We start from the raw sequence: 18,245 nt of genomic DNA, 5'->3' as shown, positions 1-18,245 counted from the left end.
GGGAGAGGCATGCATTCCCCCGAGCGGCGCGGGGAACAATGCCCTTCGTTAGCGCCTCTGACACCGCTCCGTGCGGCCGAGCAGTCGGCAGACACGTACTCACTCGCCTGCTGGAGAAAAAAAAGGACGTTGTTTTGTCACAGCGCAGACAGATCCCGAGGAGCTTTGCTTTTCAATGCTGTAGGAATGCTATCTATTACAGGGCGTGCGAAAATCATCGGGGCACAGGCAGACAATGATGTTTACAGTCAGTCATCAAGATGTTATAAAAGACTCAGTAAAACAAGCAGGATGCAGGGCTAGAGGAATCTCCTGGCAGCAAGGCAAATATTTGGCCCTTCAGGCTTTAGAGTGCCAGCCAAATAGCATCATACCATGAAGTTATCCTTCCTATTGCTGTCCCCCAAAGAATCACAGTGCTGCCAGTAGCCTATATGTATAGTAAGCCAACAGTCCAATGAATTTTGTACTAAGATGGAAATAATTATTCTAAATCTATAGGTGTATCTACAGGCAAATCGTGAACACAGCAACTCTTCAGAATTGACTATTAATGAGACCCTCGTGTCTAGTTTATTCACAGCTTTTTGTTAATAAGCAAAACCCCGTGGAGCAGAACAAGAAGCCAAATTTCTTTTTTGTTTCCATCCCCTCTAGTCAGCGGATCAATATCAAAGATTAAAACATTGGGCTTAAGATTCATTGGCATTCTCAGCTTTTCTGCTTGTCTGGTTGGTCAAAGTTGGTGACACCACTCTCTTCAAAATGATCCTGTAAGTCCTGGCTACACCACCCATAAAGGGAACAGCAGTGTAAAAATAACAGAGTTTTCACTGTGCATCAGCCTTTTCAGCCTCTTCACAGAATCATAGCATTGCTGAGGATGGAGAAGGCCTCTGGAGATCATCTTGTCCAAATCCACCCCTGCTCAAAGTGGGATAAACTAGTGCAGGTTGTCATGCTGTATCCCATCAGATTCTGAGTGTCTCCAAGGACAGGGACTCCCGACAATCTCTCCTGGCAACTTGTCCCAGTGTTTGACTATCCTCACGGTAATAAAGTTCTTTGTTTGCTTGTTTGTTTGTTTTTCAATTTTTTCAATTTGTTCAGTTGGAGTTTCCTGTATTGCAATTTGTGCCCTTGCCTCTTGTGCTGTCACTGGACACCACTGAGAAGAACCTGGCTCTGTCTTCTTTTCTTCTCTCCCAGACTGTGGGTACTTATACATACTGATCTGAACAGTTCCAGCTCTCTCAGCCTCTCCTCTTATAGTAGATGCTCCAGTCCCTTAAACATCTTCATAGCCATTTGCTGGACTCTTTCCAGAAACTCTGTGTCTTTCTTGGACTGTGGAGACTAGTACTCCAGATATTCCCTCACCAGTGCTGATTAGAGAGGGAGGATCACCCCATTTGACATGGTGGCAATGCTTGTCTTAACACAGCATAAATCATTGTTGGCCTTCTTTGCTGCAAACCCAACCACATTGCTGGCTCCTGTCCAACTTGGTGTCCACCAGGACACCCGGGTCCTTTTCTGGAAAGCTGCCTCTACCCCTGCACCGGTACGTGGGGTTGTTCTTCCCCAGGTGCAGGATGTTGTCCTTGTTGAAGTTCAGGAAATTCCTGACAGCCCATTTCTCCAGCCTCTCAGCATCCCTCTGAGTGTCAGCACAGCTCTCGTGAGTATCAATCACTACTCCCAGTTTTGTGTCATCTGCAAACTTGCTGAGGGCATGCTCTGCCCCGTTGTCTAGGTTATTTATGATGTTAAATAGTGTCAGTCTTACCACCAGTCCTGGTCACCACTGGTTACTGACTTCCAGCTGAACGTCATTCCCCTGTTCATAACCCTTTGTGCCTGGTGCTTCAGCCAGTTTTCAGATGCTGGTTATGGTGCTTTGCCAACAGGTTGGCAGCCTTCACTTGACAATCTGCTAGACTTATTTGTCTGCACCATCAAAATGGGATGGATACTAGATGCAGCCTAGCTCAATACAATATTTCAATTTTATCAGAGGGTCAGTCTGAGCCTGCAAATATGAAGTTGTCTGAGATTTCAGTGCTGCAAATTACATGGTCCTGTTTTCAGATTTTTGGATGCCTTGTCCCCATGGAAGTCCCTTACAGTTGTGTCTACTACTTGAGAAAAAGCAGTAGGATTAGCAGTGTGCTTATGGGGTCATGACATCCTCACTGCAGATGCCAGACTTTCACTTCATTGAGACACAGAAAAAAGGACAGTAAACAGTAACATTTAAGCCACAGCAAATCTTGAGAGTGCACACACAGAAAAATAAGCCCTGAAGAGTCTGTCTGGTCAGTGAATTCCTTCTGTCTGGAAGTGATGAAATACATGGCAGTTCTTAAGGTTGTCTGTGAGTAATGCTGGTATGAGGATTTGATTGCAGTAGTTAACTGTCACACCAAAAACATCAATCAACTGCTAAGGCATGAAATGATCCCACTCCTTTTGCCTAGCTTTAGATGTTGCATGGAGTATGATTAGAGCATTTGAAACTTTCCAGCTCAGAGGATCCCAAACAGAAAAGATGGCAGTAAGCAGAAAAATTTGGTCCAAGTTTTTGGAGGTAACATCAACAATAACTCTTTGTCCATATTTAGGGTCTTCCTAGGTGACACTGTAGACAGATAGAAAACAGATGAATCCTAAATGCAATTTATCAAACTCAATGACACAATAGGAAAGGAAAGCATTGGACTTTTTGTTTGGCAGTGTTTGCTTCAAAGGCAGCACAGGATGATGGTGAGACTGTCTCACCCCTTCTTCCTCTGTTCTCTCCCATGATTCTGTATCTTTTTGTAGGTATCCATTTACTGCACGTTAGCTCTTTCATACTGATCCTTTGGGTCTGACATAGTTAGTTTTGTAAAGTTCATTTTTCACAGTATTGCAAAGTATCATGAAAAGCAGTGACTGTAGAACCTCTGCCATGTGTTTCTGGTCATGGAGCCAGCACTCATCAAGGGACACAGATGACAGTGCCAAATACCAATGAGTGGCTTACATTTCTAGAATGTCTTTTCTCCCCTTAGCTCCCCTGCAGAAACAGGGACCTCCCAGAACTGACAGTGGGCAGGCTGTAAAGTGAGTTCTAACCATCCAGGTAGCCAAACCGTTGTTTGAGACAACCAGTTCATTAGGTGAGAGATTGTCCTTTAAAAATATTTTCCAGACAGTTTCCTGGGGTAGGATGGGCAGGAAAACCAGAGAAGGGTGGTGTAATAAGAGTGCTATGCTGAGCAGCTTTGTGGAGGGGAAGATGGAAGGTGAAATGCAGCTCAGGGGCCTGGTGGAGATCTTGTTGTCAGGAATCATCTGAGCTTACATGTGGAGCTGGTGCCACATGGCTATCTGTCTCCTGGGATTCCTCAGCATTTCTTCCCAGTGGTTCCTCTCTGTACCCGTGACGTGCAGGCCCAGGCTGCACTTGCCAAGCACATGGCTCTGCCCAGCACCATCCTGGCTCAGCATTTCCAGCTCCACACTGGAGGCATGCAGGAGCTCCTGAGGCACCTCAAACATGATCATCTCATTCCACACGGGGTTGATCTTGTGCTTGGCATGTTTGGTCTGCTTCTTTTTCAGTTTCAAGGACTGATGCCTCAGAGTCACCTTGACAGAAACATCTGTAGAAGTGGAGAGAGGTGTAGTATTACTAAGCACGCAACAAAACTAATGCAACAAGAGGATTTACGCTGGTGACATCAGACTGAGAGAGACAACGTAAGAAATATTGATGTGTGGGTGTTTGATTTTCACTTTTTAGAAACTATTCAGATCTCTTTGGCGTTCTAAGGCAAACATCTCTGGGTTTTTTCTGGCAAATACCACCCTGCTCACTTTCTTTCTAGATTTACATGATAGCAGAAACAACAGTCTTTATTTTCTTGTTATTACACTCACCACTGCCAAGTAGATCTTTCAGCTGCTTGGAATGGAGATTTTTAGCCTTAATGATCACCACCAGCAGGCGATTAGCTGCTGGCAGGTAGCTGATAGAGAGCAGGACCTCCCCATGGCCTGTGGACGGCTCCTGGAAACAGAGACACAGAAATTATTAACTTCATAGACAGTTTTGGCCATAACATTAGGAGGACTAAAAAGTACAAGGGTGATGGCTGGAAGGTCATACACCAACCAAGATGTCTCCCTGTCTTTGTACAGAAGATCTTTCCAGTTACCCAGGATGAGAATAAACCTGGCAAAGATGCCTGAGAGACTCCTCCACTCATAGGGCCTTGGACATGTGAGTTTCTGAATTCTTGTGTCACTGGAAAGTAACTGCTTCCTGACATCAAATTCCAGTGGAATATTTAGTCAGAAGAAGATTTAGGGCTGAAATACAATGCAAGAAGTCAGAAGCTTCTATTCTGAGAGCCCACCTAGCTGCCCTGTGTTTACCTCCCCTGCTTCCATTACTGCTTTTCCCAATTCACTTTTTGTCCCAGCTGCTCCATGTCCCAGGAGGTTCTGATTGGGGGCAGACCCCAGCCCACACTGCCCAGCAGGAGTGTAGGGCTCCCTGGGAAAGCACAGGTGATGCCCAGGGCTGAGTCAGACCTGGACCTGGAGCTGCACATTCTTTTACACCCTAACTGGTATGGAAAAAAATCCCAGCCAAGCCAAAAAACTCCATGAGCTCAGCACAGCACTTTGCTGTTCCTTCCCACCTGCCTTCCCTCAGGACTGTGAGCAGCTCTCCCTGCTGCCCCTGAGGGAGACCCTTTGCCTTTCCTTTTCCTTTTCTGATTGTCCTCTTTCCCCTTCCTCCCCACTTGCCCTGGACAAGCAGCGTTGGATGGGGAAGCCTAGCAGTGCCATTTCCACCTCAGGAGCCGGCAGGGAAGGAGAGAAATCCCACACTGTTGTATGCAGGGCTGACAGCCCATGGCAAGGGATGAAAGGGGAGCAGTTATTCTCTCAGTGAGTAGGAGCTTGTGACAGAAATCTGATTTATTGTGAGGTTAATGACCCAGAAGAGTCCCAGAAAGCCAATGTCAATTCAATAGACTCCCTTTGGACTCCTTAGCATGATCTACATCCTCTGGGATGGACAGCCCTTCTCAGGTCATTTCTGTGCTCTGCACTCTTGCTACAAGTAAGCCATAATGTTTCAAACTCGGTTTTCAGCCTGTTACTCAAAACAGGCAAGGACAGGCCTCTGTGTGTTCCCCATGAGCTGTTTGAGTCTCCAGAAAACAAGGCTGTCATCACTGTCTGGGCTGGACAAGCAATTAGTCCTGCACAAATCAGGTGGGAGGCCATGAGCAAGGAAGCCTGAAATTCAATCCAAGGAAATCTTTTTTTCATACACTCAAGTAGTAATGAAAGGCTCATATGCATTTAACTTGCATAAATCCTGTCCTAAATTGAAGTGGATCTTACAAAAATCACTGGTTAAACCAAGGCAGATTCAAATATCTGTATGTTTACTAGGAAATAATAGGTGTTTGTACACAGAGGGACAAACCCAAACACCACCACAATGCGAACCAGAGTTTAGGCCAGTCATGAGCTGCCTTTGTTAAATAAACAAAGTGGGGATAAATAATCCCCACTAATAGTCTCTCCAGGTCCCATCCTACAGCTTCTGGCTGGAGTTTGGCTGCTGTGGCTCCAGTCACAGGAAGGTACAATGGAAGTTGGGAAGGGCAGAGCTGGTAGAGATGTGCACACACACACATGTATTCACATACACAAATACACATTGTACACAAGTCATGTCTTGTGCCTGTGGCTTTCTAGCTCTGAGTATTCTGATCAAGCTGTTGACCAGTCTGAATCCACATGAAACCAAAACCTACAATGATTGATCTCTGCTGGAGCTTTGTGTGAAGAGATCAAGGCTGAGGTACTTTTCCTCCTCCCTTTTTCAGGGTTTTGTTTTGGTGGTTTTTTTGTTTTCTTTTTCCTATTAAATCTCCAAGTACACTTTGTGCTGCACCTTGTAAATTCAAACAACCCTCAGAGCTTCAGTCTTCCTTTCTAGCAGCAAGGATCAAAAGCATCAGAGGCTCCTCAATGAATTACGTGCAGAGCATCATGAAGTCTCAAAAGGGATGTTGCTATGCAAGGACCCACTATCATCACTGCCATTAGCGGAGCAGTGGGAGGGAAGGAAGACAAGATAAGCATATCAGTCTGCAGGATCTACGCTTTGCATTGCTCACAGGACTCTTGAATTCCTGAATGCTAATTGCATTACCTGCTTAGCTGTAAGCTCCACTCTGAGCTCCTTCCCCTGTGTGTGAGGAGAATTACTGGGAAGGTAGGAAGGAAATTTCTGCCCTTCATGACATTGCAAGGAAATGTCAGACTTTAGACTGGGCTCAGTAACTTTGTTCCTGGATAAGAGCTGTCAAAAATAGCTCCTCTTTTTTGATCAGCTCTTCCTCACCCTCTCCCGCACTCCTCTCGATGAATGATTCAGGATCTGTGTACATAAGCTGTCTGTGCAATGGTTGGCTCTCTCAGGGCCCAGATGACGCAAATTCAGCTCTCACTGCACATCTTCAGCTCAAACTGGGGCACTGTTCAGGAGTACTGTTGGTGTTAACCTTGTGCTGTCAGTCTGGAGAAGAAATGAATGCTGTCCTGTTCCTGTGTGCAGTTGTGAAGCTGGACCAAGGCAGTGTGTCAGGGCTTCATCAGGTGCCACAGAGTGACCACTGACCATTGCTGTGAACAGGTTGTTCCTCAGGTATTGCTACCAAAGCAGATGCCTCAGTATGGAGGGGGGAAGGTTGGGGAGAGGTTACAGCTATTAGACAAATATCCTCCTGCCCAAAGATGATTTCACTCATTCAGATCACCCATGTGTTTCTGCTGCCTCTGTCTCTGCCAGATGTTTTTCAGGGTGGACAGTCCTGTTAGTATTCGAGTGGTGAGCCAGCATGATTCAAGATCAGATATGCAAACTGTGGCTGTGGCCAGCTCAGTGGAGAGTCCTCACCCCTGACAGGGACAGGCAATAATTACCTCATCGTGCTTAGCAACAGCACTGCTGTTCTGCACTGCTCACCCAGAGTAAACTGGCACCTCTGAGCAAAGAGGTGCTAGTAGCAACAATAGCTGTGCCCTGCTGCAGTGCTAAGTGCATTGCTGCTGCTAGAAGCATAACCTAGTTCATGGCAGGGAAAAGGCTCCAGGAAACATGCAAGAAGTCAGTGTGCATGTAGCATTCCCTGTACCTGCTTCAAGTACTATAGGAATCCTTCCCTCCACTTCCCCTGTCTGTGCAGCTGGGAAGATGTGGGTGAGGAAGGAAGGGGAGGGTTTGATACTGAAGAAAAACAACACAATGCAGTGAACGATATTTTGACATCTTCCAGAACAAACAGCACTGTATCGATCCCAGTACGAATAAATGTCCTTCAGTCCAGCCTTTCAGCCCCAACAATGTATTTTGCTCCTGGCCTGAGGCCCCCTGAGTGCCACTGTACACCCTACCCACATCCAGCTTTGCAGCCCCTCCCACTCTCTGGTGTTTGAGCTCTTGCCAGCATGGTCCTGTATCACCAATCCACAGAAACTCACCTACCTTTTGTAGACACAGCTTGTGAGTTACAGATGTCACTGTCAGAATTTCATGTACCTGGGGGAGGAGGTGAGGGAGTTGTGACCTGTGTTAACTGCTGGGAGTGGCAGAGGGAAGGGTGTATTGGCCTCTGCTTTCTGAAATAATTAGTGACAGACCAGTCCAGGGCAGTGTTCAGTGCCCTGTGCAGTCACACATTACCCCCCTGACCCTGCTCCAGACAAACACAGCCTCCCACTGACATGCAGCCCCAGAAGGGCTTTTTTTGGCCAAATATTAAACATTAGGGTTTCTGGACTGCAAACACTGACTAGATCCATACCTTCTCTGGGCTCTTTAGCCTTTCCCACTGGGCCTTCCCAAAGGACTCCTCCATTTCAGCAAGGTTCAATTTGAGTTCCCCCACAATGCTGTGCCTGGAGAACTTGTCGCAGTTTCTCAGGGTGAGAGTCAGTGTCCCTTCTGGCATCTCCTCTTTTGCCAGTGGAAATTGCAGGACCTCCTCCCAGAGGGTGTGAAGTGCCTTTTTCTTCAACTCTGTCTGGGCCTCAGCAATACCAGACTTGCTCAGCAGTGTGCCCAGTACATAGCAATGGCATCCAGCATCTTGGTCTCCACTCGTTCCACCATGCATAGCTGGGAAAGATTGATTGTAAGGACACAGAAAGCAGCCCTGAAATATCTGTGACAAAACTGCTTATTCCATGACAGCCATAAAGCAAAACATCTGCATAGACATTAACTCCTGTTCTGCTTGCGCAGGGCAGGCTAAGCTGTGAGCCTGTGCTGTGGGGTTTTCCTCCTGCTGCACTGTCCCTGTCCTCCCACTGCAGAGGGATGCTGATAGTGTTTGGAAGAGCAACAGCTGAGTTCAAGAGCTTTACCTGAATGGAAACACGCTCTGTTGAAAGATGCAGAGCAGCAATGAGATGAGACAGCATGGCACAGGGCTTGGCAGCTCTCATTTACTTTTACCTTGGCACACAAAGAAAAGCTTTTTTACATAGAATGCAAAATCAGAAAGGTCAGTCACAGACATCAGAGATGAGACAGAAATGGAAACACGCTCTGTTGAAAGATGCAGAGCAGCAATGAGATGAGACAGCATGGCACAGGGCTTGGCAGCTCTCATTTACTTTTACCTTGGCACACAAAGAAAAGCTTTTTTACATAGAATGCAAAATCAGAAAGGTCAGTCACAGACATCAGAGGCTTCCCCCTAGGCACACAGCCACTCCTGCAGGCCACTGTAAGATGTGTCTAAGGTTATTGCATTCTGCTTGTCCAGTCTCTGGCAAATGAATCTATCAGAAGCCATCCCATAGCCCAAAGGATCTGTGTCAAGAGGCATCCATCCCTAACATGATATCCCTTTTATGTTGAAAAGCCTAGAGTGAGAATGGCATTTCACACTCCACTTGCACCAACAGACTTGCATTGCCTTCTCTATAGCAAGGGAAACACACTTTCCTCCAAAGGGTCATGAAGCATAATGGCTTTGTGGTCAAAACTGCTGTCCTTGCTGCAGCCAGGCCAAGACAGCTGGTCCTGAGCTGCCGCGTTCCATGGGTCACAGGGCTCTCCTGGTTTCTCAGGGGAGTAGACCTGGGGAGTAGAGCTGTGGCCTGCACAGATGGCAGTAGGGCAGCCCTGAGAGGGAGGAGCATGTGTGCAGGAGTGCCAGGGTGGCAGCCAACAAGCATGGGTGGCTACCCTGGAGGGGACCCGTGGGCTTGCTGCTGGCAGGAGCCCCCCAGCAGCGGCTGCCGTTCAGCACGCTCTCCATTCTCGCTTCAGAGGGTGTGATTTGATTAGATTTCCACAGAGATCTGCTCTGTGCATGAATTATTCAGTCAGCTGATTTTACTTTCCCAGAGGAACTGATGATGCTCCAGTCCTGAGTGGAAAAACTGTTACAGTTGTCAGTTCCCACTTTGGAGAGTGACACAGAGCTTGGCTGCCTGGCCAGGCACAGCCAGAGGCACCTTCTTCAACGTAAGCTTGGGATCTCCAGCTTAGCTCTGACTTCACTTGAGGAAGAGGCAGCAGGGAGTGGTTGAAGAATGAAAGGTAGAGAGAGGAAGGAGATAGTAACCCCCTTCCCCTGCCTCCAAACCAACACATAGAGAGGTGTCTTTGTACCATGTCTGGGACTGGAGGAGCCTATTCTGGTCCCTGACTTCTGCTTTTGTGATGTGCAAACAATAGTTCCCAAGCCATGCCCTGCATGCTTACTTCAGGCAGTGACATTACCAGGGATGTCTGTTCTGCAAGCCCAGAACCAGCGAAGCATTCAGTGGTCCTGGGGACACATAGTTGGTTTTAAGGTAGGACAGGAACTTTCTAGAAATACAATCGACAGGTGTCATGTACCATTCAGATGGAGGCTCAGCATGGGAAGGTCTCTGCCCCTTACCTTCCAGAAGAGCCACGCGCAGCTCAGCCTGTTGCTGGTCATACAGCAGGGAGTAGTGCAGCTCGGGGGCCTGGTTACAGCTGGCTGCCCTCTCGGGCTTCAAGTGTTCCGTGACACACACGTCCTTTACCACACCTGGAACTGAAAGAACCCTTAGCCAGCAGGTCCTCACCTTCCAAAGAGAACCGACCCACCCTGCCTTAATTCAGCCTTTCCAAATCTCTGACCATTCCTGCATCTTTTCTGCAGGATGCACTTGGACAAGCCTTCTGCTTTCCCCCACCCTGTGCCTGTGATGGTTCACACACTCGCTCCTTTACCTTGTGCCCAGGCCAAGGTGTCTAAACAACACCCAATACTTGTTATATTGTTTTGCATTGTTTTAACTGGAATTGTTGAATTAACTGATGTTCTCTGTAATGAGACTGTGAGTCTGTTTTGAGCTGTCATGTAACTCTGCACTAGGGCAGACCTCTGTAAAGGTTTTGGGGGTTTTGTTTTGTTGTTCTAAACTCAACAGTAAGGTCTTTCTCATGCAGAAGACATCTATTTCCATAGCACCTGAGAAGGCTGAAGACAATGAACCTGGGAAGTCATGAGGCAGTTTCTCCAAGTGTGACTTTGGAGCTAAGAATGTATTTCATACTGCAATAAAGCAAGCTGCAAGACTAAAAGGGATGCCACAGATTTTTGCCAGCAGAAGCTGTTATCTGCAAGGTCAGCTGATTCACACAGAAAACAATAGTGGGACCAGCACCCAGCCACAGTCCAGACCAGTTCGTTGTGGCATCAAAAGGAGAATGCAACAATTCTTGCTTAATTTTAGCAACACTTGAGCTATGAAATCAGGCACAGCAGGAAGGAAACTTGCGTGTGCCATTAGCAGCGCGGAGAGGCACTTACACTGAAACTTATATAAAGCTTTAGCCTAAATGCAGCCATCATCCTTCAGCCTCCCCACCCTGTAATCTTCTCCCTGACACCTAAGGATGTAGCTCAGTCAGTCACTTCCTCTGATGCAGCTGCTTCCCATGGCACTTTCTTTTCCACACTCCCAACTCTCAGGGTGGAGGGGTGAAAGTGGCACTCAGCCTCTCAGAAGGGCACAAATATAACCACAAGCAATTGAAAAAAAGCTATAAAGAATTATCTTCACAAAAGTCCTGACAGATGTCATCATGTCTCTGGCATATCTTCAGGAAGGTTATATTAAATGATAACTGTAATAGTCAATTCTGCTGTTAAGAGACAGCTGTGAAGGCAAAAATCAGTATGGAAGCAACCTGGACATGATGCCAGATGCATATAATTAGCACTGCATTTTCTCTCAGGCTCCAGGAATCTTATGTTCTTTGGTGTGTTCCTGGGCTGGCTGGGAAGCAGGGATTCTGTTTGGCACAAAGGTTTGAGGTGTCAGCCTTAGGTTACACTGCACATTGCAGCAAGTTGAGACCATCTCACCAAACCAGTGGAAAAAAAAGGAGCAGAGAAAATAAAGTAGAAGCTTCAACCCCTGCTGCTATTGTCCCTGACAAGGACAGTGCTGGGCAGCTGGCACTAATCCTGCAGGAGATACTCTGAAAGATATTTCACCCACACTCTGCCAACTGCTTCCAGTAAAACTACATGAAATATGTTTTTCTACACAATATTTGCTTCCAGTGAGACAGATCATTCAACACAAAAGGTGCTTAGGTAAAAAAAGATTTGCAACCAGACACTACATCTTTGCTTTCTGAATGTCCTGATGAGCTCCATTACTACCTTCTATTAAACAAATATATTGAAGACAACCCACAGTGCTCATGACAAGAGAGCAAAATGCATCCCAAGTTTTCATCTTCACATTTATTTCTCCAGATAAAATCACGTTATGCTCAGAACTGTTACAGATCCACACCCAGAAAAGCAATTGTTAGTCTGAAGACCAAAAGCTCCTACCGTTTTGAGGGAGAACAAACAGCTCTTCACTGACTTGTATTTTCATCCTGTTCTCATCCCAACAAGTGTGTTTTCCAGTAGCTGCTTCTTCTGTTGTCTTCAGGGAGTACTGCGTGTAGTTAACAACTTCGGGTGAAGTTACCACTGGTTTGGGGCCATAAATGTTGGGAAACTTCAGGAGTGCTCGAGGCTGGACTGGCTCTGCCGTTTTCTGAACATTGAACTGAAAATGAAAACCCTGTTTATTACTTTGCACCAATTAGACTATTTTTTCCACTCTTCTCAATGTTACATGAGCTGAGATAGAGTCAGAAGGGGCAGTGACTCTGGTCAGTCTTACCATCCTTGTTCTTTGGGTTGTAGAAACCACTGCTTGTAAGTGCAGAGATTTTCTTGCCAAAGTTTGACCTCTTCTGCTTGGTGTATGTCTTTTCAGATTTACTCCTCTACAGATATTTGGTTGCAACAAGAAAAAAAAATATTTTTTGTTGCTTGATTTTTCCTCTGTTCCCATACCAGTAAATTCCAGTGTTTCATCTTAAGAGGCAAATGAACCATTAAGTTACTTTTGCTATGGTTGAGGTCTGGTAGTTTTCTCTACCAGGCTACAGCCTCCCACAGATTTACATGAGTATATAGTAAGCATGAGGAAGGCAAAGATATGGATCATATAGTCACTGGGAGCAAGTGCAGCTATGATATAATCAGGCAAAGAAGAACTGGTGGAACAAATGGGCCCTGCAAGGCACACCAAGAGTGGCTGACTCAGTGGTCATCCCAGCCTCTTGGACTGTGCCTTGGCTCTGGGAACCAGAGCTCCATCTGACCCTCAAACACAGATTTGCCCTTTATTACACTGGGACTGAAATTTGGATTTATGTCCCAGTTTGTTCTTAACTCTTCAGCACCTGCTGAGTCATGAACGTGGAATGGCCCTGAAAGATGGTGTAATGCTCAGGCAACCCAAGCAAAGGTTGGCACAAAGGCATTACTCTTCTCCCAACACAACAGCAACAACAATGGTGGAGTGGAATAGAGCAGTCCTCTTTTCCTTATGTCCCAGGAAAGAATCCTGTCTCTTTCCTGATTTGTTTACGTTTGAATTCATCTATGGGAAGAAGGAAAGCTGGCTAGCAAATGGCCCAACCCTTGCAACAGATTTTATTTCCAAAACATGAAAGGCAAAAAGCAAAAGCAAAACAGCCATTTTGGGTGATTATTGTGCAGTGGGATAATCTCCAACCCTGCTGCCTGCCAGCCTATTTTAGGTTAAGATCAGGGGTGAGACAGAAAAGATTATCATCAGTTGCATTGTTTCCTGTCAATAATGAATGTAGATGATGCCCTGAAGCACTGGTCTGTCTTGGGACTGCATGGACCCAGCCTGTGTGTCCAGAGAAAGCATGCCTGTTTCTCAAGAAACAAAACTGAAGAAAGAGAGCAGCCTTGGACGTTAGCTATTCGGTCATATTCTTATGGAGATCAGAGCACCATGGTTACACACACTTGGAAGTAGTAGAGAACCAATTAGGTCAGTGACTCCATCTTCTCAAGACAGCCAGTGAATCAGTCTAAGTCCACTATGCATCATATCATTTGGTCTTGTCTCATTTTAAGGGCTGTGAAAGAGTAGTGGGCTGAGAAGAAAAGACGTCACTGTGGGCTGTCCCCACCTAGCATAGCTGAGTTTAGACATTATGTAAGTCATATGGTGCAGGGATGTGAGTGAGATGCCTCTTTTAGAGATGTGAGCCTCATCAGTCCTAAAATACCTAGGAAATGTGAAGTTACTCATCCAAAACTTCAATGTAGTTTTCCATTCTTCTAAAATTGAAGCAGACCCACCCAGTAAAATGTGTAAGGAACCACTAGCCAAGAGCTTGATAAGCGAAGTTCTGCAGAGGCATCACACCTAGCAGCACACCGTGCCTGCCGTGGTCTCTTCTGAAGCCACCAGGTCACACTGCTCTCCTGCCATCACTGCCATCCTTGTCACACCAGGGCACCTGCCTGCACAGCTCTGCACTGCTGGTACACAGAGCACTGCCAGATCCTTCGGGATGGAAAGCACCATACGAATCTGAGACATTGTTAGCACAACCTTTACTTCCTCTTGCTAAAAGCCAGACATTCAGGCAAGAAATCCAACAGCACACAGCACCTCAGAGCTCCATTGGGTCTAAATTTTATTCCTCTTGTCTGTCTGCTCTGCAGAATTTGGAAATGAGAGACATATGCAAGCACAGTGGGACTAGCCCACCCCCTGTTCCCACTGCATCTGCCTCTGTTTATTATTTTGCTGCCAGTTCTGTTCCTGAGTGCTGCCTACTAATCCAGTTACAGAGTGGTGCCTATGGAAGCTCCCTCTGCAAATCAGTGTCTCAGACAAAGAGATGAGCAGCAGAGTTCAGAGAATGCTGCAGAAATGTCTGAAAGGAAACAAAGCAAGAGCAGCAAGGAGGCCAAAACTGACCCTGCTGGGTCCCTGCCCAGGGGCACTCAAACAGGGCACTGGTTTGCTGCTGTTGCTGGATGTGTTTGGAAATCCTCACTCTGCAGCCTTTGCTGAGACTTGTGAATTTGCAGCAGTTTCCATTATTCTGTAGATGTATCTTTGTGTTTGAACTCTTCCTCCTCACATATGCGGGACAAGTCCATGGGGACCCTCAGTCTATAGCAAATACAAGCATCACAGTCATGGGAGATGTGCCAAATGAATAAAATGCAGACTTGTCTCATCTTACTTTTGTCCATCTGTTTATCAGAATCGGTGGCCCTGACAGGCTTCAATAATTAAGTGTGTCAAACACTGACTAGGACATGCAGTGTACTGATGTAGTCAGAAAAAAAATTCCAGCAGGACAATTTGTAAACACAGACAGAGATGATAACGTTTCACAAGCTCAGAACTCGAATGGAGACTCAGTGCTTGAGGGTATATAGGCTGGTTCTGAGTCAGTGATGTCACAGGAGATGCATGCGCCTGGTGAGAAAACTATTTTAATTGGGAAGAATTGCTAAACATATGGAATATGCAGACTGAGAACACTGCCCTTTCTGAGTCAGAATGTTCATTCTGCTGCTATCATTATCCAGATTTCATTACAAATCCCCAACTCAATAACATCAGAAATAATACTTCTAATTAGAAAGTCTACACTGCTAAAGGAATGTGATCACTCAGCTAACAGTGATACACCGAGGGCAGGTTGAATGATTTTATCCCCTGATAATCAAACACTGCATCAAGTCATGGCAAATCTTGCTGAATGTAGTATTGTGAGGACCATAACTGAATAGTTGCTGGGTACTGGAGGATTCTCTGGAATATGTGGAGATTCAGTGCTTATTTCAGACATGCCAACAGGGTGACACTCCAGTGGACAAGCTCCAGGATGGATTAACACTTTCCCAAGATGTTTCCCAAAAGGCTCTATAAAAGAAAAAATCCCAGTCCAAGGATGGAGTTAAAATACAGATTTGAGAAGTTTCTCAGCTAGAAGATTACAGCAAAAAGTCTTGTGAAAGAACCTGATGGCAATATTATTTGTGGGTAATGTTGCCCCAGACAGCAGCTAGAAAAATTGCTATGCAGAGTGATATGGCTGTCAAAGTTACTCATTTCTCACTCATTTTCACAGTAAACTCAGAAAATCTCAGCATAATTGTACATTCTTACACACAAGAGGTGGTGACTCCCCTGTTTGGGGTAGAAAAGACAAGAAAGGAGCCTGAAAAGCACATGATTAAGCTGTCAAACAGAATAGCAGGTTAGATTCATCCTAAGGAAACGCAAACAGGTGCTAGGAAGTATTCACCATGCTCATGGGTGAAGGCTCAGAACTAGCAGCAATCTCTGGAGAAGTCCTAAACTCTGTGCAGTCCGTGAGGCTGCTCTCCCAACCAGCCTCCACAGTCTCCCCTGCAGCAACCACAGGCTCTGCTTAAACCATTCTGTGCATCTGCACCAGTTCTTGCAGTACAGTTTGCAGATTTGGTCATCTTTCTTGAGAATAAACTGCAACAAAAGCAAGAGGATGCCAAGACTCTTTCCACCTAAGAGCCTGAGTGGAAGCCAGAGACAGACTGACTGTTTAATGAGGACCAGTGCAGAGAAGTTCAATCAGGACTTGTGCTATTCTCTCACAATACAAAAATGATTGGCAGCTCAAATAATTAAAAGGCAAACAAAGACTGTCACACAATGGATCTCTGGCCCTTGGAACTGGCTACTGTGGCATTTCTTTGAATGACTAGATGACAGTAAGAAGGACGTAGGCATACACAAACATCAGGGGCAACAGCAAATACTTGCAGAGACTGTTCAGTGCTGTATCTCATGCTAAGACCAGAGTCAGCCAACGAAACCACAGCACATTTCCCTTTGAAGAAGGGATTCCAGTATATTAGAAGTGTGCTGTAATTCCCCTTGCTCGTTCTTGCCTTGAGCTCAGGAGTCAGTCAGGGGGTTTGGATTCCAAGAAGAATGAGAGCACACAGGGATACCTGACACTGTCCATACCCCACGCAGCTCTTACAGCAAGTGAGAGAGAAATGCACATTGCTATGAGATTGTCCAGTCATCACACTCTAGATTGGCACTTGCTTTTTGCTATTTCCCTTCACACTTAATTAATGCCCTCAGACAAAGGGGCAGAGGGAAGAGTAGGGAAGGTTGGCACAAGAAACCAGCTGTTGACAGGGTGCTATCCCACAGGAGCTGTAAGGCATTGTGAACAGAGTTAAAGAGCTGCTATAGGAGATCTCAGCAGGAGTCACCTCCTCCTCACAATGCTGCGTGCCACCTGGTACAGTCCAGTCTTCTCAGAAACTGATTTCTTTTGTGATCTAGCTTGACAGCTGAGCAACATTCCCGGTCCTCCTCCCCGATTTTTGCCATTAGCAGCTTTCTCTTTGGCACCGTGGCAACTGTCTCCTGCTCTGGAAATTCTGTTTCGCCCAGCCCATCCTTGCTTTTCCCTCACTCCTCCTCCCCCTAGCATGTTGTTACACCCTGAACACAGTAAGCAGACAAACAGGCAGCATAAATCACATGCTGAGGAGCCTAACAGGGAAGTTGCACTCCCACCCTCTGCATGTAAAGACAAATCACAGAGTAAATGAGAGACTGTGCCTTACTTGCTGGACTGGCTGAAGCACACTGGGCTTAGCATTTTCTGCCTCCTCCTCTTGGTCCTTTTCTGAGAGTCCTTTCCCAGGTTGCTTGCATTTGCAGAAGCAGGTGAGCCCGCAGAGGGCAAGGATGCTAGTTGCAGTCCCTAGGGTAGCCCCCAGGGCTATAACTGGAGCAGACAAAACCATTGTCCTGTGCTGCACAGGCAAAGAAAGCGCAGAAACCCTGGGACTCCTTCTCCTCCCTGGGAGTGCAGCTCTCCCACAGCCACTCCGATTTCTAGCCTGGTTTCATTCTCCTTGGAGTCTGAAAACAATTCTCTTGTGCAGCAAAGAAAAAGGACCAATCTAGAGACACAGATAAATCATCCCACCTTTGCTAGGCAACAAGGCTACCTTTCTATGCTGATGATGGAGTTCCTGCTGCAGGTCAGGTGGAGGAAATAGTGATTGTGGTGACTGCAATCCCCATATAGCTGCAAACAGGCAGTTTTCATTGAAGCCTGTTCTCTAGCTCCACTGGGAAAAGTCTGATGTGTGATAGAGAGGAAAGACGTCAGCAGAAGGGGCTGGCCTTGCTAGCTAACCCACTGAAAGTGCATCCACATCTTTGATCAGCTCTCGAGCAATATTTCTCAGGGCTGGCTTGCTGATTTGCTCAAGAGGTTGAATTTTTCTGTCTCAAAGCAAAGATAATGACTGCCAGAAGTTGCATGACAGCTCTATAGTCAGAGTAAAGCCTGCATGTATGTCAGGCAAAACTTTCTCATTCTTCAGGAGCTGGAGAACAAACTCAGGCAAGAATTAAGCATTGTCCCTTGCCTCAGCAGCTTCCCCTCGAAGCACAGGGCTGAAACTTTTGGACCTGCTTTCTGTAGGATCAATGAAGAGCAGCACCTCTACTGAAAGGCAGCAGAAAATCCTACCAAACAAGGCACACCTGTGCATGTGCTGCTTCCTCTGGAGAGAACAAGAAAGCAAACAACACATGCTACATGTTAGTCAGGCTGCTCACCACAGTGGTGTCAGGCCATGGGCAGGGGAGCACAGGAGAAGAGCCTACATGAAAAGACCTGAAGGGCTAGATGTCTGTCCCAGTTTTCTTTTGAGGTGATGGAGTGATTATCTTTCTGACTCATTTGTTTTTGCCTTATTTCTCAGAATGCCCAGCTTGGGGAAGGGATGATAAGTGCC

At 46.3% G+C, this 18,245-nt stretch overlaps 1 protein-coding gene across 2 annotated transcripts; it reads right to left on the bottom strand.

Moving 5' to 3' along the window:
* Window positions 1-3,345: 3,345 nt before the first annotated feature.
* Window positions 3,346-17,240, bottom strand: SYT13 (synaptotagmin XIII). 2 transcript variants are annotated; one of them, XM_009069179.1, is made up of 6 exons: window positions 17,058-17,240; window positions 11,919-12,141; window positions 9,978-10,112; window positions 7,884-8,197; window positions 3,928-4,057; window positions 3,346-3,650 (listed from the first exon to the last, which is right to left on the bottom strand). In XM_009069179.1, exons 1-6 carry the CDS (start codon window positions 17,238-17,240, stop codon window positions 3,346-3,348), a joined length of 1,290 nt encoding a protein of 429 aa, XP_009067427.1. The 2 variants fall into 2 exon arrangements, with proteins under 2 accessions (XP_009067427.1, XP_009067428.1); XM_009069180.1 differs by lacking the exons at window positions 11,919-12,141; window positions 17,058-17,240 and adding an exon at window positions 11,803-11,817 and having other exon boundaries at window positions 9,978-10,074.
* Window positions 17,241-18,245: the final 1,005 nt, after the last annotated feature.

This window comes from Acanthisitta chloris, unplaced genomic scaffold, assembly GCF_000695815.1.
Source record: "Acanthisitta chloris isolate BGI_N310 unplaced genomic scaffold, ASM69581v1 scaffold12902, whole genome shotgun sequence".
Classification (NCBI taxonomy): Eukaryota; Metazoa; Chordata; class Aves; order Passeriformes; family Acanthisittidae; genus Acanthisitta; species Acanthisitta chloris.
This window is presented reverse-complemented; position numbering and strand designations above follow the sequence as displayed.